Here is a 17,952-nt window from a genome sequence, read left to right on the forward strand (position 1 = left end):
GAGCTTGGGAGGGTTTCATCACTCCCCCAGGCTACCGCCTGAACCTAACCTAAAGTGAACAAATTTGAAACGTGCAAAAGTGGATACATGCACTTTTTTTGAACAAATTAAAATATCTTAAGGAAAAGGATCTCTTTGAATTGAAATTATTGTTTTCACAAGGATTGATTAATTTTTAGAGATTTTACAGGTGTTTAAAGTGAAAAGTGATAAACATGTATCAACATGTGCTCGCCACTGTATATACATACGTATAAGGTATCGAAAATGGAGTATGTAAAGGTCATTCGAGTATATAAATTGTATATAGTGTATGTAGGTAGTTGTAAAAGCATAAAGAGATATTCAAATGCTTTGTTCCGTCAAGTTTGTTCATGCAATTGAAAATGCTTTTCAGACTTTAGCCGAGGTATTTCAGTTTACACGCGTGTTGGTATGTATAAATATTCGGTATATATAGGTATATATATAAATATGTGCGTATGCGGTATATGTTGGTGTAAGTATGTGTGTGGGCCTTCTTCTTGGAAAGCAAAGGCGTTAAGTAAGGCACAAGCATTTGAGCCACTGAGATTACTTGGTGGTCGCTACTCTTCCCCATATTCGAGTAGATTATTTGAGGTCCATTTAGGATTGCTTCCTGCTGCCATTCCTAGTACAGCATTATGGCGGCCTGATGCTTGTCCTTGCTTTCCGGCTCCAAGCGAAGACGGCGATCGCGGCTCTCCCGGCGTCTGGCATAAAGGAGAATCGTTATGTTGAGCAGCACCACAATGCTGGAAATCACGACCAAGTAGAAGCTATAGCCCAGAGAAACCAGCCCAGTGCTATACCAGTGTTGCTGCTGGTGCTCGGTGAGAAGCACGTTGTGTATGAGATAGTGGTAGAGCTGCACTAGCCATGCAAAAAAGGTCACAACCTGCGCTCCTGCGGCTGATATATTGGCAGCTAAAAGCAGAACCATGGTGCTGCCTCTTTTGGCTGCCGATACAGACTTTAGGACGGCAGCAATGGCAGCCACGGCACAGGCTAAGAGGCCAAATCCAGTGCCCAAAGTCGAATAAAGGTGTAAACATCAACTGGATAGGTCCGTACTCCAAATCCGAGGCTTAGGTGCTGGTTTCCATAGAAAAGGCCGAAATTGACATCGCCCTTAGCTTCTGATGAAGTGTGTCTTCGCGGGTTGGCTCGTACCCAGTGGTTTGTGGTCATGCTAACAAGTAGCAGGCCAATGGCTAGGCAACTACCAACAAATGTGGAAAAGACTAACGCACATGTGCGCATGCTCATTTTGATAAAACTTGTGATTACCGGGGGCAAGAGCAAGGTTTTCACCATTTAGAAACACGAAAGTCTTGAACCTTTCCGACTTACGGGCCGAACATAGGCGTAGTCAGACTTTGTTGAATTTTCCTCGATTTATTTTGAGAAATTAATATCTTTGTTATTTGTTTTCTTACTTGTTAAAATACGGTAACATCTTTATGACTGATGAACCGAATTCATCGGCTTGGGGATTATGATTTCTTGAGCAGAAGTACTGTTGAATGCAGTGAAACGTGCTATCAAATGCATAAGACTGTGTGCAAATGGTCCGACACGGTCAGCCCAACATCTTCAGAGACTTCCTGTATACACCATAATATATTATTAAGAATCATCCAAAATATACAAGATTACAAAAATCAGGAAAGCCTTTAATTTTAATATAAATACTTTAATATCATTTAATATATCACAATGTCGTAATTCGCATTCTAAAAATATTAATAAATCTTCTTTGTACAAAATAATGGAATTGTATATTTGAGCTTTCAGTTCAATCATATGCCGAAATATCCAGATATGTAAATACTAGTGCAATGCGTTTTTGCCCATTGGTTTCTACTTTCAGGGTTTTACTGTCTATTATTGGTGTACGTACAGAGGGAAACACCTCCTCATATCATTTCCACTTTACATCTTGCCTTACGAGTAGGTGTTGACGAAGATGTTTGCATCGGGTGGAGGCAGGGCAGCTTCATCAGCATTATGAAACGAAATACATATGTGATGTGGTGTGAGTGTCCTACATTGCCCAGCTCCGTTCGACCTTGTTCTCCTCCACTTCCCCCTCCACGTCGTTGCCATGACTATGTTCCGACTGTAACTGCCTCCCGTTGTTCTCTTCCTCTATGTTTGGGGGTCTAACTATTTATTTTTATGACTTAATGTAGATACGGTTTTGTCTGACACTGTGTGCGTGTGTGTGCCCTAAATGCTGCCATCCAAATATGTGAAAATTGCTCATTTCAAATGTCCCCAAAGCAGTATCGAGAGGGTGGCCGGGAAGACGGGGCAAATATGTGTGTAGGCAAATTGCCTGTCAAAAATTTGTAGACAATTTCTTTTTTTTTTTGCTTTGTCTGTTATTATTGCTTTTTTGTGTATTTCTGTTGTGATGTTTATCAGAAATGTTTGACGCAATTTTAGTAATAAAACCTGAGTATGTGTTTATTTTCAGAGTGTGTACAAACAGTGTTGGGCACCAGAACTAGAAGGAGTGCTATCCTTTTAACAAGAATTTAAAATATTTTAATTCCAGCAAAATATAATTGTTTTTAAAGTTGACCCGAAGTGGTCCGCAGAAAGTACTTATGTAGGTATAATCATATATCAAAAGGTTTTTTATTGTATATTTCTAGGCAGTGCAGCTAACGGATAAACATGTGATATGAAATTTTTATCCAAATATGCTGACGCATTATTATTCTAGACTTTACGAAACATTAAATCGAATTAACTGCACTCATGTCTTCATCAAAAGTTTACAAATAAAAATTCTATAGTTTTCGAAACACATTGTTCAATAACGAGCATTGAAACTCTCAAAGGGGACCCCTCTTGAAAATTATTATTTATATTTTCAGCCCCATTTGCACACAAACAGGAATCCATTGTGCAGAAATGCGTATATTCCCCACTCAAATCAATTTTGAAGCAAAACTTTTCCTTCAGCTTTCCAGTATGGTGATATAGTGGTACGAGTACAAATACGGAAAATGATTTTTCCTAAATGTCGACTTTTGGGGCATTAGAGAACCTAATGAGTTCAAGGCGAAAGTCAAATCAATTAGTTGCAAATGATGATGAATGAATGGACTGCCACTGAAGAGAAAATTCTCCTTAAACTTTATATTTTAAAGGGCAGGAAGGAACTTTTGTCGGAATATGAATATAAAGAGGTCCCCACAGGGAAGGAGGCTGAGGAGTACCACCCGCCCGCACGCCTTGTTGCTGTTTTCGTGCCTATCACGCCTCTTGTGTTGCTGGCATTTTCTATTTTCCCCACTTTCTTCCACCCATCTCTTCCTTTTCCTTTTATACCATGCAGCCGGATAATCTTGGGCAGTTTTATAGTCTGGCAAAAGAGTATATTGGCTATGTGAATGAGAAGGGGAGAGAGATTTGAATGAATTTTTCAAATGGATGAGTTACAGTCTTTCGAAAGTTTTACTCCAATTATGCAACGAATCTGGACGAAAATGTTGGTATTACAAGGTCTCTTATCCCATTTTGTAACCGCTTACGTCCCTTCTGTTCCCACAAAAGAGCATTTCACTTTGTCCTATGCCCCATGAGCTTTGTCCATCTATTTTCTTCTTGTTTTATCCCTGGGCTGCTTTGTATGCAGCGCCTGCTATCAGTTGTTGGATTTTCAATAGCCGAGTGCACTTTTGTGCCTCAACGAGCCCAAAAGTAACACTCGAGAGCGCGGGTCTCGAGGTACTATCAACAAGAGCAACAACAGCAGCAGCCCCAGCAGCCCCAGAAGGAAAAGCGAAAAGGAAAAACATATTCAAAATGCCAGCGCGCTGGGGGAATTGCATAAAATTCTGGGAGCTTGCTTAGAGAGGCGGCTTTAAAATGGAGCCCTTGATGATGGAGGAGCTGGAGCTGGTCCCCGTTTGGGTTTGGCCCTCTCTCAAAGGCTGGATGTAATTTGCTGTTTGAACAACTTGTCGCTGGTGACATTTTGGCAGAGCCTCAACTTGGGTGACGATGGGGTGGTGCCGGGTTGTACGACGTACGGAGGTCGTAGGTTGGGTACCGCCTAACTAGCTTCCTGAACATGGCTGATGACTTGTACGAGTCCTGTGCCCTGTCCCTCACACACTTCACCTCCTGAACATCCATGCTGCTGACTACTCTTCAATCTTTTGTCTTGAAAACTCGTGTGCGGACCACGTTGTCATTGACATACTCCGCCGAATGACAACAGCCTCTGTTGCAGCTATAGCTACAGCTCCAGCTCCAGCGACAGCTCCTGCTTCAGCAACGGCTACTGTTGATGTTTGAGTTGCAGGCGGCAACTATAGCAACTGACATTGGATGTGGCTAAGGGCCTCGGCTCAGCCTTGGCCTGTGACCGGGATTCGGCACAAAGCTGCAGCTAGCAAAATGTTGGGCAAAGCCAAGGCACAGTTATAGATATGTACATCACGGTTGGCTCGGCTTCGGTTTCGGTTTTTGACTTTGGTTTTCTTTCCTTCTGCTGTTCTGCATGCTCTGTTTTGCCTGCTTTGGCTTTTCGACTTTTTTTTAAGCCTGCGTATCAATCCGACAACGTGCCACTTGTTAACGCACAATGGACTTCTTTTCACAACGTTGATTGATATGCCTTGTCAGGGGGTTAGTATGGGGAAGGTTGGGAACTGAAATTTCGTTGTGGTTTTCGGACTACCAGTGGAGTTTGTAGAGGCTTTTGCGAAGAGGTGGGAATCTAGATTATCTAAAAGCATTACTCTTATTTAAAGGTATGGCTAGAAATCACTTTTAAAAAATCAAGAATGAATGGCTGTAAAGAAACTCCTTAGATTGAGGATAAAATGTGGAAAATGTACCAAGACTAGGACATTATCTGCTCTTCATATCGCACAGACTGTCGACTTGGTTAATAGTTTGGTTTTTAGTAGACGAGAAACAGGGTAATCCTTTCGGACTTCAGAGTTTTTCGTATGATATGCATTCGTATGATGACATTTTAATGATGTGGTGTTATAATAAGCTATAGGTTTCTACTTGTTAATTCTTCTCTAATAATTTTCCAAAGAAGTAATCTTGAACTATTCAAGTGATGTTTTGATACTATGATCTATACATTTATATTGTGAATCTACGCATTATAGTGGAGTTTTTCTAAAGACTGCTTAAAGGAATCTGAGTTGGAGTTTTCTGACTATAATTTTCGTCAACTAAAAATGGAACAATCCTACATAATCTGAAAGGCTTTCTTCCGTATCCTAAGGATTTCACCAAACCTTGGGTGAGCATAATGAGATCGCTTAGTCTGCTCTCATATCCCATTACAAGCAACCCATCACCCCAGCCGTCCACCCTCCAGCAACCTTCAAGCTATTGTACGAGTACTCGAAATGTTTTTATACCTATTCCCATTTTCAACGGGTGGCACCTTTTTAGAGTATGTTTGGAAAATATTGACAGAGCTATTATGTAGCGTGTACAAATTAATAGCAATGACAAGGTAAACACTCAAACCCTCGCTTACTCACACTCACAGCGGTTGAATACTTTCCCACACACTCACACCCACACACACTCACACAGACGCACACTCTATCCATGTGGGGAAGAGATGTCTTTCAGGTGCGAGCTTTCTCTTTTAGTAAATCTCTTAAATGCTGTTTGCATGTTTGTACGTGTCTTTGTTGGCAAATTAACACACACATATACACATACACACATTCATTGGGGGCATACGTGAGCCTACACAAACATATACACAGCCAGGGCAAACAAAAAGCATAGCCTACCTATGCGGGCGGCGTATTTATTTACGCCTTTGAGTGGTTTACGCCCAGCTGCCTTCCAGCTATCTATCCCCCTCACAGTCCCAGTCGCAGCCCCTTTCCTTTTTCGCTTCCACATGTCACTCGCCAGTTTTCATGCTTTTTTATACGCGCACATATACACATACATACATACATATTTGTTTTTACTTTACACTTTTACAAACAGTTTTTTAAACAACTTTGGCGGAGTGCGATCTGAATGGAATGGGTAAACATTTACGAGTACGAGTATGAGTGAAATTGCAGCCGCGGTTCGAGGTTCCTTTGAGTAATTGGTTCAGGGCTTTGGTTATGGGTTCCATTGATACATTCCTTACTTTAAGCTGACAATCTTTTTTCAAATATTTTTCAAAGCGTTCTTCAGTGTAAGCCTTGATTTAATCCGTGAATTCAGACCTGTTTCGATTTCCATGAAGATTTGAGTTCACTTTGGGAAATACTATTTCCGCCTAAGAACTTTTATTTGTAGTTCACTCCGTTTTAATCGCCTTTTTATTTATTTGTCGCTGTTCTATATTCAACTTTGAGTTTTTAATTCTGAGTGAAAACCCAAATAAAACCATATTCATCATATTCAATATTACTTTTTTGCTGAAAAATAATTATTATGTTATTCATTTATTCTAACCAAAAATACCTTTAAAATTAAAAAAAAAAATTTTATTGCTTGATTTTTGAAATATAATTTATAATGGTCACTGTCCCTGATATTCCCTGAATTAAATGTTTCTCCCTCCACCAAACAACTCATATCCACTGATTATCCACATCCAAATAACGGGTTGCACATGCTTCTGATGCTCCAGCCCTGCGTCGAAGCATGGAATATGGTATCCTTTCTATTCAGCCGGCTTCTGCTTCCTTCATTCATTTGCCAGCTGAACTTTTCGCTAATTAGTCTCTACCTTAAAGCAGCTTTCAAGGACTTTAAGCTTTGGCATCAGTTTTTCCCTGGCATATCATAATCTTTAATAAATTCTGCCACCTGTCAAGCGTCAGCTAATTAAGCGCGCGGAGAAAACAAAAAATGGTCGGTCAGTGGGTCGATTAGGTCTTTTGGGGGATTTGGTGCGGCGAGCCATGGTGCGGGCTCGTTAATGATGTTGCCACCAGACAGCCACCGTCTCAGGCTCTAATTAATTAGCCAAGTTTGTTTTTGGTTTTTTGTATTTTGTGTTATATGTATTTTTTCAGCGAAAGTTTATTTAAAGCAACTTGATGCTTAATGAGCTGATGAGGATAGTGGAAAAGTGGGTCACTCTCGGTTGCAGTCGCTACTCCGCTGCGATTGCAGATAGAAATCCCAGCTAAACTTCATTCTCCTTCCAGTGTGGATTTTAGTTGAGAATGTTTTCTCCGTAGCCAACCCACCAGCTGTCCATCAATAAACATAAATGGAAATGTTGCACGAGTGCTTGGTCTTGCCTTCAAATTGGATGTTGTTTCCAACCATCCACGGTAGAATCAATAAACAACGTGGCAGTTTATGCATATTTTTCCAAATATTATTATGCAATATAAATAGGTCTACTCGTACATTGGGTGGGATGTGCGCACAGTTCTGGCCAAAACTTTCAAACGAGAAGTACGGAGCCGAAATTATTGTAAAATAAACAAAATCAGACAACAATCAAGTTTTCGCACAGACTGTGCTCCCGCTGCTTGCCGCATCCTGTTGCCTGTTTTTCAGACCACCCGCCCATCCGCCCATCCGCCGCACCTGCTACCGCAACAGCAGCACCAACACAACACCTTGGCCAAAGTTTTTTGTTTGCCTGCAGATTTTCCGAGCACCGAGTTTTGTTTGCTTGTCAATGCAGGACGCCAGAAAAGAAAACAACCAGCAAAATGTGCTCTCCCTGCGACTGTACTTGATAATGCTCACTGAGATTGCATAATGAAATCAAATTGGAAAATAATTTGCATTTTATAAAATAAAGTTTTTGTGTTTTGCTGGAAATGGGCAAAAAAGGATTTCGAAAGGTGTACTATGGGCAGCCGTTTGTTTTTCGGCAATTGTTTTTTCGAACTCTGGGAATTTTTTGTTACTCTTTATTTCCTTGGAAAATTCAAATTTTCTGCAGACAATATTGTAGATTGTTGAAAGACAATAGTTTACCTCTGCCAGTGACACCGGGGAGTACTCTCTGTTGTAGGCGAGTACCCTCTAAAACTTAATTAACTAATCAACTCATCTGAGTTTTTCTCGCACATGTGTAAGCCTTTTTGGCAAAGTTTTCAAAGCGATCTAAATATTTGCGAAACTTTCGAACAGCCATTTCATTCCGTACACTCTTCTCTTCTGCCAACTATATCAATTAATTGCTGCTTTTCAGGCTAACAAATTTCAATTCTATAAGCCAAAGTTTATGCATTTAATAGGCGACTATTGAACTATCGGAAGAAAGTGCAGTGAAGGGTGAAAGTTTGTAAAGAATTCAGGTCAACATTTTGGGTCTGGCAGGGACTTTTTGTCTGGCCTTCTAGACAACTTGTGATTGGCATTTTTATTACAATTAATTTATGGGCCTGCACGCTTGAATGCGAACATGAATATAAATGTCACAAATGGCGAACGAATTCATCAATCAATATTCAATTGATTTAATGAAATTATTCTGTTTGATTTTTGCCATTTTGTTTTTTCCCCGTTCATAGTTTACAGTTCACAGTTCAATTGTGCGCGCTGACCTCAATTGCATTCGAATACTCGAGCATGGAATACATGGAAGGCGTAAAGCAAGGATGGGTAAAGTTTCCTTTTAATTGCTTTTTACATAATTCACGCTCATTTATCCCATAACTGACTGACAAATTACAAGACCCTAAAGAGACAATGAGCGGTGCCTGGCGAAAGCATGCCAATTTGGTGGAGAGATGTGTCGAGAGATGCCACTTAAACCTGACACAAACAAAACAAGCACAAAACAGGGAGATGGGTATGGGGATGGGGTTGCATGTCCTTTCACATGAACAGCTCATAAAAATGCGATGCGAGCTGACAACACTTTTGTGTTTATGTATGAGTGAAGGTCCTGAAACCATTCTGTAAGAGTACTCGTGCATCCCCCTTCCCCCATCAACCGTCCCCATCCCCCGTCCCCATCACCTGGCTTAGGTTTCATGCCTGCAGCAGTGCCACAGTTCTTCCTACCAACACGCAATCCTGTCATGCTCTCAGTCAGCACTCATTCAAAATGAGAGTTTATATGATATACGACGAATGTACGAACTTGTCTGCGAGAAGAGTGTCCTTTTCTGCCATTTGCCTGCTGTTTTGCTGGGGATGTGTTAATTACAGAAAAATTGCGAGAACCTGTATTATTTACATTGTTATCAAGATTGAGCCTGAGATTCTCATTGTGTGGCTCTTGTTGCGTGTCTCTCATATAATTGCATCCACGAGGAGGTGTGTTTGTCTCTCTCTCTCTCTCTTTCTTTCTCTTTGGGTTTGTGCCATAGTTAGGGGAATGTCCGACTGTTGTCTCAGGGTTAGCTTCTGTTGTAAGTGAATACCCCACGGGGCTTCTGAGGGATTTGCTGCGATCCAAATGAGGAAGGGGGAGCATTTTATGTATGCCTCATGATGATAGATGCCATGTTTATGTTTTTGGAGAGTTTACGTTGAAATTCAGAACAAAGAAGCACGCTTATTTCGGGTAAAGATAAAATATGCAAGTATATTTTAAATTCTAAGCTGGTATGTACTAATAATTACAATATAGAAGTAACTTACATGGAATACAATACTGGTTTGCAGTGAATCCGTTTGTTTCGCCTTTGAATGATCCGCTGGAAAAAGGAATAGATTTAAACTGCTGGAATGCGTCTATATCTCTTGGGACATTACTTATTGTGAATGTACAATGTTCTTCACTTCTCCATGTGATCAGCATGTATCAGAGTTTTCTATCATCCGTTTTGGCCCTTCGGCATTCTTCTCTGGAATTCCACTTTAATTGTCTTTTGCCATTCGGCTGAAGCTTGTCTCCTTCTGTGCGTGTATCTGTGCGAGTATCTGTTTTTGTGGCATTGTTCCTACGATTCTTGTTCTTGGTCCTTGGTCCTAGGTCGCTCGTGCTGTTGTTATTGCATTCCTTTGCTTTGGTTTTTCGTAGCGCGTAAATAAATTTCATATCATGACATTTATTACTGACCCTTAAGCTCCCCGCCGACCCCCAATCACAATCCGTATTCCAAAGCCCACGAGCCCAATACATGTGGGCTTTGAGATTACCAACAGTTTCCCCAGCTCCAGCTACAGCTCCAGCATCAGCCCCAGCCACATCCCCAGTTCAGCCTCCACGGATTCCCAATGGCTTTTTCCACAGCCGCAGCGGTTACAATTTTCATTTAAGATTTGCTTTCCTTTTTTTAGTTGGTGTTTTTCCCAGGGTTTCTCTGTGCCCCACTCACATACACATACATTTTGATTTATTTTAGCACTCAATGGGTGGGGTGGGGTAGTGTATAGGTATGGTGTGGTATGGTTTGGTGTGGGGCAAGGACAGTGGGGCCGAGGGCGAACAATGACGAGAAATGCAAAACAAATGCAAAGGAAATGAACGAGGCCTGAAATGAATGCAAAATGAAAGGAGAGCGTGTGGAGATGGAAATGTAGATGGAGATGAAGAAGATTAAATGTAAGTGGAAGACGGCACACAGAAACAATTGTAGTTAATTTACGCGTAGAGAGAAATGCATAACAAATTAATGAGAGGTCCACAATGAAGGAGCACAATTCCTGTGCCTGTCCGCTGTCCGTGCCCCGGGACAGGACCTGGACCTTGGATCCGTGTACTTCTCTTTTAAAGTTTACTTGACTGTGAAATAAGCGGACATCGGAGGATCCTCAGAATGAATGAACGAATGAATGGGAAAAAAACGCATTGTCTTTGTCTTTTGCATAATTTATTTATATTTTCATTTTCATGGAGCGTAATTCGCGTAGTTAAGAAGAAAGAAAGGGAGACGCAGCAGAAGCAGATGCCAACATTTCCGCCTCAGCAAATAATTACAAGCTTAATAACAAATTTAATATTGCCGAAGCAGAGACCCAGGCCGAAGGCCGAGTCCGAGCCCGAGACGGAGCCATTTTATTTATTTCTTACCCTTTGTTCAGCCTTTATCTGCTCCTCCGCTTTGCTGTGTGTTGTGTGTGTTCCTTCTCAACTGTTGATATTCTCATACGCTTTTTGCGTTTTAATGAGACGCCCTCCAGTTGCCGATGGGTCCTCTGTTTGCGCCCCAATAACAATGAGCATGTCCCTCCTGTGACCCTTTTATTTGCCGTCCATTCGGTTACAGTCTTTGCCATTAAAGCACGCAAAGGCATACACACTCGCGTGCACGTACTCGGCTCTTATTTACACTTGTCAGCCCCTGCAGCCACCCCCTGGAACACGCTGTTTGTCGCTCTTTAAGTTGTCTGAAGAGCTGTTGGCCTTGCAATTAGTTAAGGGAGCATGTCAGGACTTCTTCTATTTGTTTCGCTTGTTGCAGCGCAATTTTGAAGCAATGTTGCGCTCTGGGCCACTTCAGAATTACTAAACACACAGAGCACTTGAAGATGTTCCCTGATGCTCTGACTAATTGCCAAGCAAGTCAAGTTCTTGGCCAGCAGGACAAAGGCAAGATTTGAGTGGCATTCTGACTGAGGATCCTCAGCGAGACATGAATAAAGTATAACATTCAAACTGAATTTATGAACTGATTCAAGTAAACTATAAGAAACTTCTGTAGCCTTCACTCTACAGACTGTAAGTATTCCTACCACGATGTCTGCGAAGCTTTTTATTTGGCATATCTAATACAAATTTTGTTTTATATTAAGTATGCATGTGAATAGAGGAGAAGAGCGAACGGTTGCAACTGAGACAAGAGCGCCGGTACGTTATCGAAACTCACAGAGAAAATGGTAGACAACGGCAATAAGCACATCGAGCACATCGTTTCTTCGGCTCGCATTCGATTGAGAACCAAATTTTGAATATTTCGCCCATCCGAAAGTGCTGAGTGGTGCTATGGACAAAGAATGCCCACTTTTTCATGCGCTCAAATCCAAACCAGAGCCAGGTGGTATGTGTTGCCACTACCTGAAATTCCTACACCACCAGAACCATTAAACGGTTTGCTCATGGGCACCCATCGTTCAGAAGTCAATTAATGCTTCCAAATGACATCGCTTGGAGAAACAGAAATAGAGAGAGAGAATAGTTCACTAGTATTCATGTATCAACTAGTATTTCATGTATTTAAGTCAATTCTTTAAGATAGCCATTATGTTCTTTTTCAAATCAGCACAGCTTTGAGTTATAGCTCTTTCTTACTGGCAGTTTTATATAACATATAAGCTCGTAGAATACATATTTTTAATATTATCAGTAAAATTCTCCATAAAAATCCTAAGAATGGGTAAGATTTCTACTTAGTTCCTCGCAATCACTTTAATCGGTTATTAAAAATAGCTTCAGAAGAAGATACAACTAAACTGATGTTGGACCCACCGCTCTTTGTGCCGTGCGACTTGGACACATTTCGAGACCCGAATAAGAAGCGCGTTTTTAGCGAGGCCTGCGAGGAGACGGATAAGCTTAGTCCCCAGGATGAGATCAGTGTATCGAGTATTATATCGGCTCTGCTGCGGCCCATCGAGCCCTCCGATGACCAGTATCGGGTGTGCGACTGGGGCATCAATCCCAAGCAGTTTCTGCCCGTGAAGCAAGCCGTCATTTTTAAGGAGCAGATGTATATCTCCAAGCTAAGGAACACCAACTGCAAGCTCAACGAGAATCTGAAGATTTTCTTCGAGCGCGAACTGAAACAGATTGGGAGATTCTGCCTGAACGTGGAGGAGGCCTACGATGGCTACGTGGTCTTCAGCAGCAGCAAGATGAAGAAGGGCAAGGGCATCGTGGAGTGTGGCCATCAGCTGAAGGGGAAGTACGACGAAAAGTTTCTGCTGATCTGCGAGAAGCGCATGGAGTTCGACCGCGTCGATCATGCCAAGATTGAGAAGACCCTGGAGCTAAGAAACCATGCGGATCTTCTTCTCACAGCGATTCGGGCGACGAAGATCAACGAGGAAACCCAGAAGTTCAAGGCCCGCATCGACATCAAGGATCGGGATCATGTGTTTGTGCTCGACGGAGGCATCATGCTCCTCATGCGGCACTTGGTGTGCAACAATTTTGTGGGCGACTTTGAGTACTACACCATGAACCTTTACGGCCGAGTGCTGCGCTGCAATCTGGTGGTGCACAAAGAGCGCAAGGTGGTACGCATCTTCTACCGCACCTACAAGAACACCGTGCATATTGTGACCCAGCAGTGCTTCAACGATGAACTGCAGGATGTGGCCGAGACGTTCATGACCCCCGAAGGCCGCATTGCCCTGCACTACTGGCGCGGCTACAACTATTTGCTGCACGCCGCTTGCATCCCGCCGAAGCGCAAGGAGATGATTCTGCCCAAACTAGAGCTGATGTGGCGTCAGAACACCCAGCTGGCCAGGAAATTCAGAGAACTGAAGGCCCTAAACTATGACAATGCCATAAATTACCTGGAAGGTCACTCCGAGCTGGCCGACTTCATGCAGGACTATGTGCTGAATCTCTTACGCTATAAGCCCAGCAACGTCCTTGAGTTTTCCATCATGTTCTTCCAAAACATGGCCGCTAATTCCTAGTTAAACCAAAACGCTTAATTATGCTTTAAATTGTCAGTCTTGAGTCAGAGAAGTTCTGGAATAAACATCAATCGTTTAGACTATAAAATATTTCAACACTTCCTCTCCGGAGCAGAAGCTTCCAATAGATCTTATGATATTTCCTATAATCTCTTCTAATATCTTTTATCGGAACTATCTTACATTACCCTCTCAGAACATACACGTAAGCTCGGCAGCTTCCAACAATACTAAAAGATACAAAGCAACAAAATGTTTACATAGTATAACACTAGCGGGACCTGCCACGTTTCGCTGTGGTGCACATTGTGGTCGCACGGATTAGAAATGAGGATAACTCAATTGATTGCTTCGTTGATGAACAATAATATCTCGAGGTTTGGAGCTGATCTCCAATTATGAAAATTTCGTCTTCGCTAAGCCGTTCTCAACTGATGAAATCCCATATATTTTTCAGTTCTTTTTAATATTTTGTCGGATCCTAATATTAGAACAACTACGATCTCACAGAGTGGGTAAATAGATACGACTCGCTCAGAAAGGGAGAGAAGAGAGAGCGCGTTCAGCGTTGAGGGATGGTATGATATGGCAAAAACAGCCTCGTACGAACTTCACCTAACCAAGCGTGTGATGTCAATACCTTTGGTGAAAAATCGACTTTTTGTCTTTAACGTAGATTAGGCGAAGAGGTGGATTTTACCTTGCATGCGTGGCATTTTCTGGGCATGCCCTCTTTTTCACCCCAATATATAAGAAAAATGGCAGTAAATTGGAGTCGCCCACACAGTTGCCCCGAATCCGAATTCTAATAGACACCCGACATATATATAGATTTAGTATACCAAAATCTGAGTAAATGATTTCAGAAAAATACCTACATGTGTATGTATAACAGTGGATACGGTATATTCGAGGCTTTTGACAAAGGAAAAAAAACAATCTAGTAACCGTTGCCATACCCGAAAGGCAATCTGCCTTGTTTATGCCCTTTAAACAAGTGAAACGAAATTTTCAGTCAGAATCTATTTCACGAACAAAGCAAAAGCGAAGCGGAGAAAACATTAGTTTAAAATAAATATTCTTGTTACTTTTTGGGGTCTTGTGAGTAAGTTAATTGAGGATGAGTTGTGAGGAAAAGAAGACACCGCACCAGGGAGACGGGGATTGCCAAGCCAAGGTCAAGGACCTCAATCCTCCGGCAACATGTCCGGCTCCATTGATCTGTCCACTGCCGCCGGATCCTCCCTCATTTCGACTGACGAAGGCTCCGAACCCGGCTAAGGTGGCTTTAGCACCGTACCCCGAAGAGGCTGCCCAGCAGCACATCCACCTGACAGTGGTGGGTCCAGCCCAAGAGCACAAGCAGCTTCAGGCGGATCTCCAGGCCGGAGTAGATCACCAGCAGAAGCAGCTGGCCAACATGCGAGCAGATCAGTACAATCAATCGCAGAAACCCATCTTTGCCGTGAGTATCTAAAGTTTTCTAAAGTTTTTCCGTTTTCCTTAATAATCTCTTCGGTGCAGCGTGCCATGGACCCCAATAGGGACAACCTTCAGAATCCGCCATGCTATTTGCCGCAGGCGGGCGACGATCTGCCACACAAGGATCAGCTGATGCCAATGGGTCCGATCGGGCCCTGGGCTTCTGGCAAGGTCGATTGGAGTCCTATGGCAGGCCTGACGGGAACACGTCCTGTGGTGGATCGCTACTCGATCACTCGCTTCAGTCCTAACGAGTGGAGAACAAGGAACCATCAAACGATTCAATTGATCAACGGAGTGCTGGACAAGGCGGATAAGTAATGACTATCTAGGAACCTGATCAGAAGGCACACGTTAAACACTTCCTCCCGCAGAAATCGCTTTAGTGCCGCTACAGAGTTCCAGCGACTGTCGGCCTTGGTCACGAAAACCCAGGCGGAAACTACCGACAAGCTGAAGCTGCGATCCCAGTTGATAGGTAAATGGAAGAACACTCTGGAGAACGCCATCAAAGCGATGGCCGACGAGATATCCACAATGGAAGTGGAACGCATAAAGCTGCGCAAGTCCCTCGTGATACTCGGCGTTCCGGAGTCAATTGCCAAGGAGTGCATTGAGAAACGCGCCTCTCGTCCCGACACGGAGCTGGTGAGGGATCAGACCGAGGAAGAGCTGGTCAACGAACTGGCCCTGATTGCCGAAATACGGCGCTTGCTGAAGAAGACCCTCGAGGACTTTGAGGCTCAGCAGGTTGAGAATCGCACGGCCAGGCAGCGGTTGGAGTACGACTGGAGTGATAAGAAGGAGGCCTACGAAATCGATACCCTCAACCAGGGCCTCAACAACAATTCGCGAACGATTATGTTTCGGCCCGGAGCTGTGCGTCAGCCCCCAGAGCAGGCATCAGAGAAGTACTGGGAGCATTTCAGCATGGAGACACTCGAGGACTGTGAGAAGTGCCGCCAGAAGTCGGTGGCCCTGCGCGCAACCCTCAACTCGATCCTGATGAACGCCGCCCGGGACATTCGCACCCAGGCCGATATAGTAGAGAAGGCTCTTACGGCGCGCATCAATTGCACCCAGGAGGCAGTGCAGCGCTTCGAGAACGATCTTCGCAACATCCTGCAGACCCTCGCCGACACCGAGACCCGCATCCTCACCATTCGCCGTCGCGTTCGCAGCTTCGATTCCGCCATGAAGGTGGCCCAGACGCGAATGGACAACCGCAGCTATCGCCCCAATGTCGAGAACTGTCGAGACGTGGCCCAACAGGACCTCATCGACGAGGTGCACACCATCCAGAGCAGCGTCTCCGCGATGCTCCACGAACTGGACGAGGCCGAGCGGGTCAAGAGTGATCTGGTGTCAGCACGCGCCGTCCTCGAGCGGGAGATAATGCTCAAGCGCCGCACCCTGTTTACGGATCGGGAGCGCTGTATGCTGCTTCGCTCACACTACCCATCGGCGAATGCCCTGAGTGGCTCGGCAACGTTCTAGTTAATAGTTCTCCTGGAATGGATCAAAATTGTTGAGTTATATTTTATATGGTTCTTTGACGTAGCAGTATGACGTATGAGATGCACGTTTAAATAAATTGTAAATGCATTTTTTGAACAGCTTGCGAAAGAGATTGTTAGTTAAAGCCCTAGATACTTAAACTAATTCTAGCCTTTTATCTTTAATTCGTTCGGTAGTGGGTGCCACATATAGAAAGCATATACAGAATATTGTAATATAATTACTGTCCTTAGCGTTCTTAATGTTCTTTTGTTGATTCAAATGGGGAAAGTTTTTATCAGGCTTCTGTTTGGCCTTCTACGACTATGCGGACTTCCGCATTAGCCCCAAAGCTCTTAAGTTGTTTTTAATAAATGCAATAAAATGCCATTAGAGGACAATCAGACACGTTCGGAAATCCATATAACTGAAAGAAATATGTTGCCAACTTCCCATTCGGCCCTTTCGCTCCCTAGCTCCCTCTCACACGTGTTGGCTTCAGTATTTACCGAAACACGTTCAACAGCTAGAACAACACGTACTCAATTTACAGATACACTAGCTGGGGGAGAGGGTGGGCTGTGGCAATGGTGGGGGGTGATATTGATTTGGAGGTAGTTGAACATTTGTTAATGTTTGCCTTCCTCGGAGTAACAAATATTGGGACAGTCCCCCGGCTATTGGCCTCTTTCAGTATTTGGAAAACACATGAAGCACGGTATGGATAGGATGTTGTGTCCTGCGACCGCTCTGAAGCCAATAAATTACCCATCGTACTGTACGACCAGGGTGTAGGAATTCCACACTGAAATGGAAAACTTTATGACTCGTTGAAATTATTTTCACTTCTGAATTTTAGTTTAAATATTTGTCCACTATTTCCACAGCGGGAGGGCCAAAGGTCATGGTTGTCCGTACACGGCCACTCCAAAATTCATTGTCACCCGCAAAAATAGCCAAAAAAGAATTCCAAGGGAACTATGTAACATGTCTCCTTTCTGTCTTGCAATGGTTGTGCTTTGGTCCTGATACTGGTTCTGGTTCTGTCTCTGGTCTCTTCGTCCCTATTCGTGCGAAGCATTCGTCGGCCAGGATTTATTGCCTCTGAACGTGTTGTTTTTCATATTGTGCATCGCTTGGCGGGAGGCAAAGGGTTGACGTGGTAAAACGCTGGGCAGAAATTTTTCAGGATGGATTCCCAAAAAGTTTGCATGGTTTCCTTGTGCTCCATTTTTTGGGCAAGGTCAAGGCTTGGATTGAGCTGACAGGTGGATGAGGGATTGGCTGAGAATTTTTCTTGCTGTGGCCCGTAAAAATGCTGGGTAAATGCTACAAATGGTTGAGCAACCAGAGCTCTTTACAGGATGTCTCAAAGTCTACTTGCAAGCTAACTATTTCGTAAAATACTTTTTGAAAATCTGCATGAAGATTTAA

At 43.2% G+C, this 17,952-nt stretch overlaps 2 protein-coding genes and 1 pseudogene across 2 annotated transcripts; 2 read left to right on the plus strand and 1 right to left on the minus strand.

Annotated features, from left to right (window-relative positions):
• Positions 1-537: 537 nt before the first annotated feature.
• LOC108161400 lies at positions 538-1,339 on the minus strand (annotated as a pseudogene).
• A 10,795-nt stretch (positions 1,340-12,134) lies between these two features.
• LOC108164310 lies at positions 12,135-13,627 on the plus strand. The gene is made up of 2 exons (XM_017299958.2): positions 12,135-12,266; positions 12,320-13,627. The coding sequence occupies exons 1-2, from the start codon at positions 12,263-12,265 to the stop codon at positions 13,537-13,539; spliced, it is 1,224 nt and encodes a 407-aa protein (XP_017155447.1). The 5' UTR covers positions 12,135-12,262; the 3' UTR covers positions 13,540-13,627.
• Positions 13,628-14,495: 868 nt separating this feature from the next.
• LOC108164254 (tektin-1) lies at positions 14,496-16,638 on the plus strand. Its single transcript, XM_017299890.2, has 3 exons — positions 14,496-15,004; positions 15,064-15,338; positions 15,396-16,638. The coding sequence occupies exons 1-3, from the start codon at positions 14,660-14,662 to the stop codon at positions 16,516-16,518; spliced, it is 1,743 nt and encodes a 580-aa protein (XP_017155379.1). The 5' UTR covers positions 14,496-14,659; the 3' UTR covers positions 16,519-16,638.
• Positions 16,639-17,952: the final 1,314 nt, after the last annotated feature.

The sequence above is a fragment of the Drosophila miranda genome, chromosome 4, assembly GCF_003369915.1.
Source record: "Drosophila miranda strain MSH22 chromosome 4, D.miranda_PacBio2.1, whole genome shotgun sequence".
NCBI lineage: Eukaryota > Metazoa > Arthropoda > Insecta > Diptera > Drosophilidae > Drosophila > Drosophila miranda.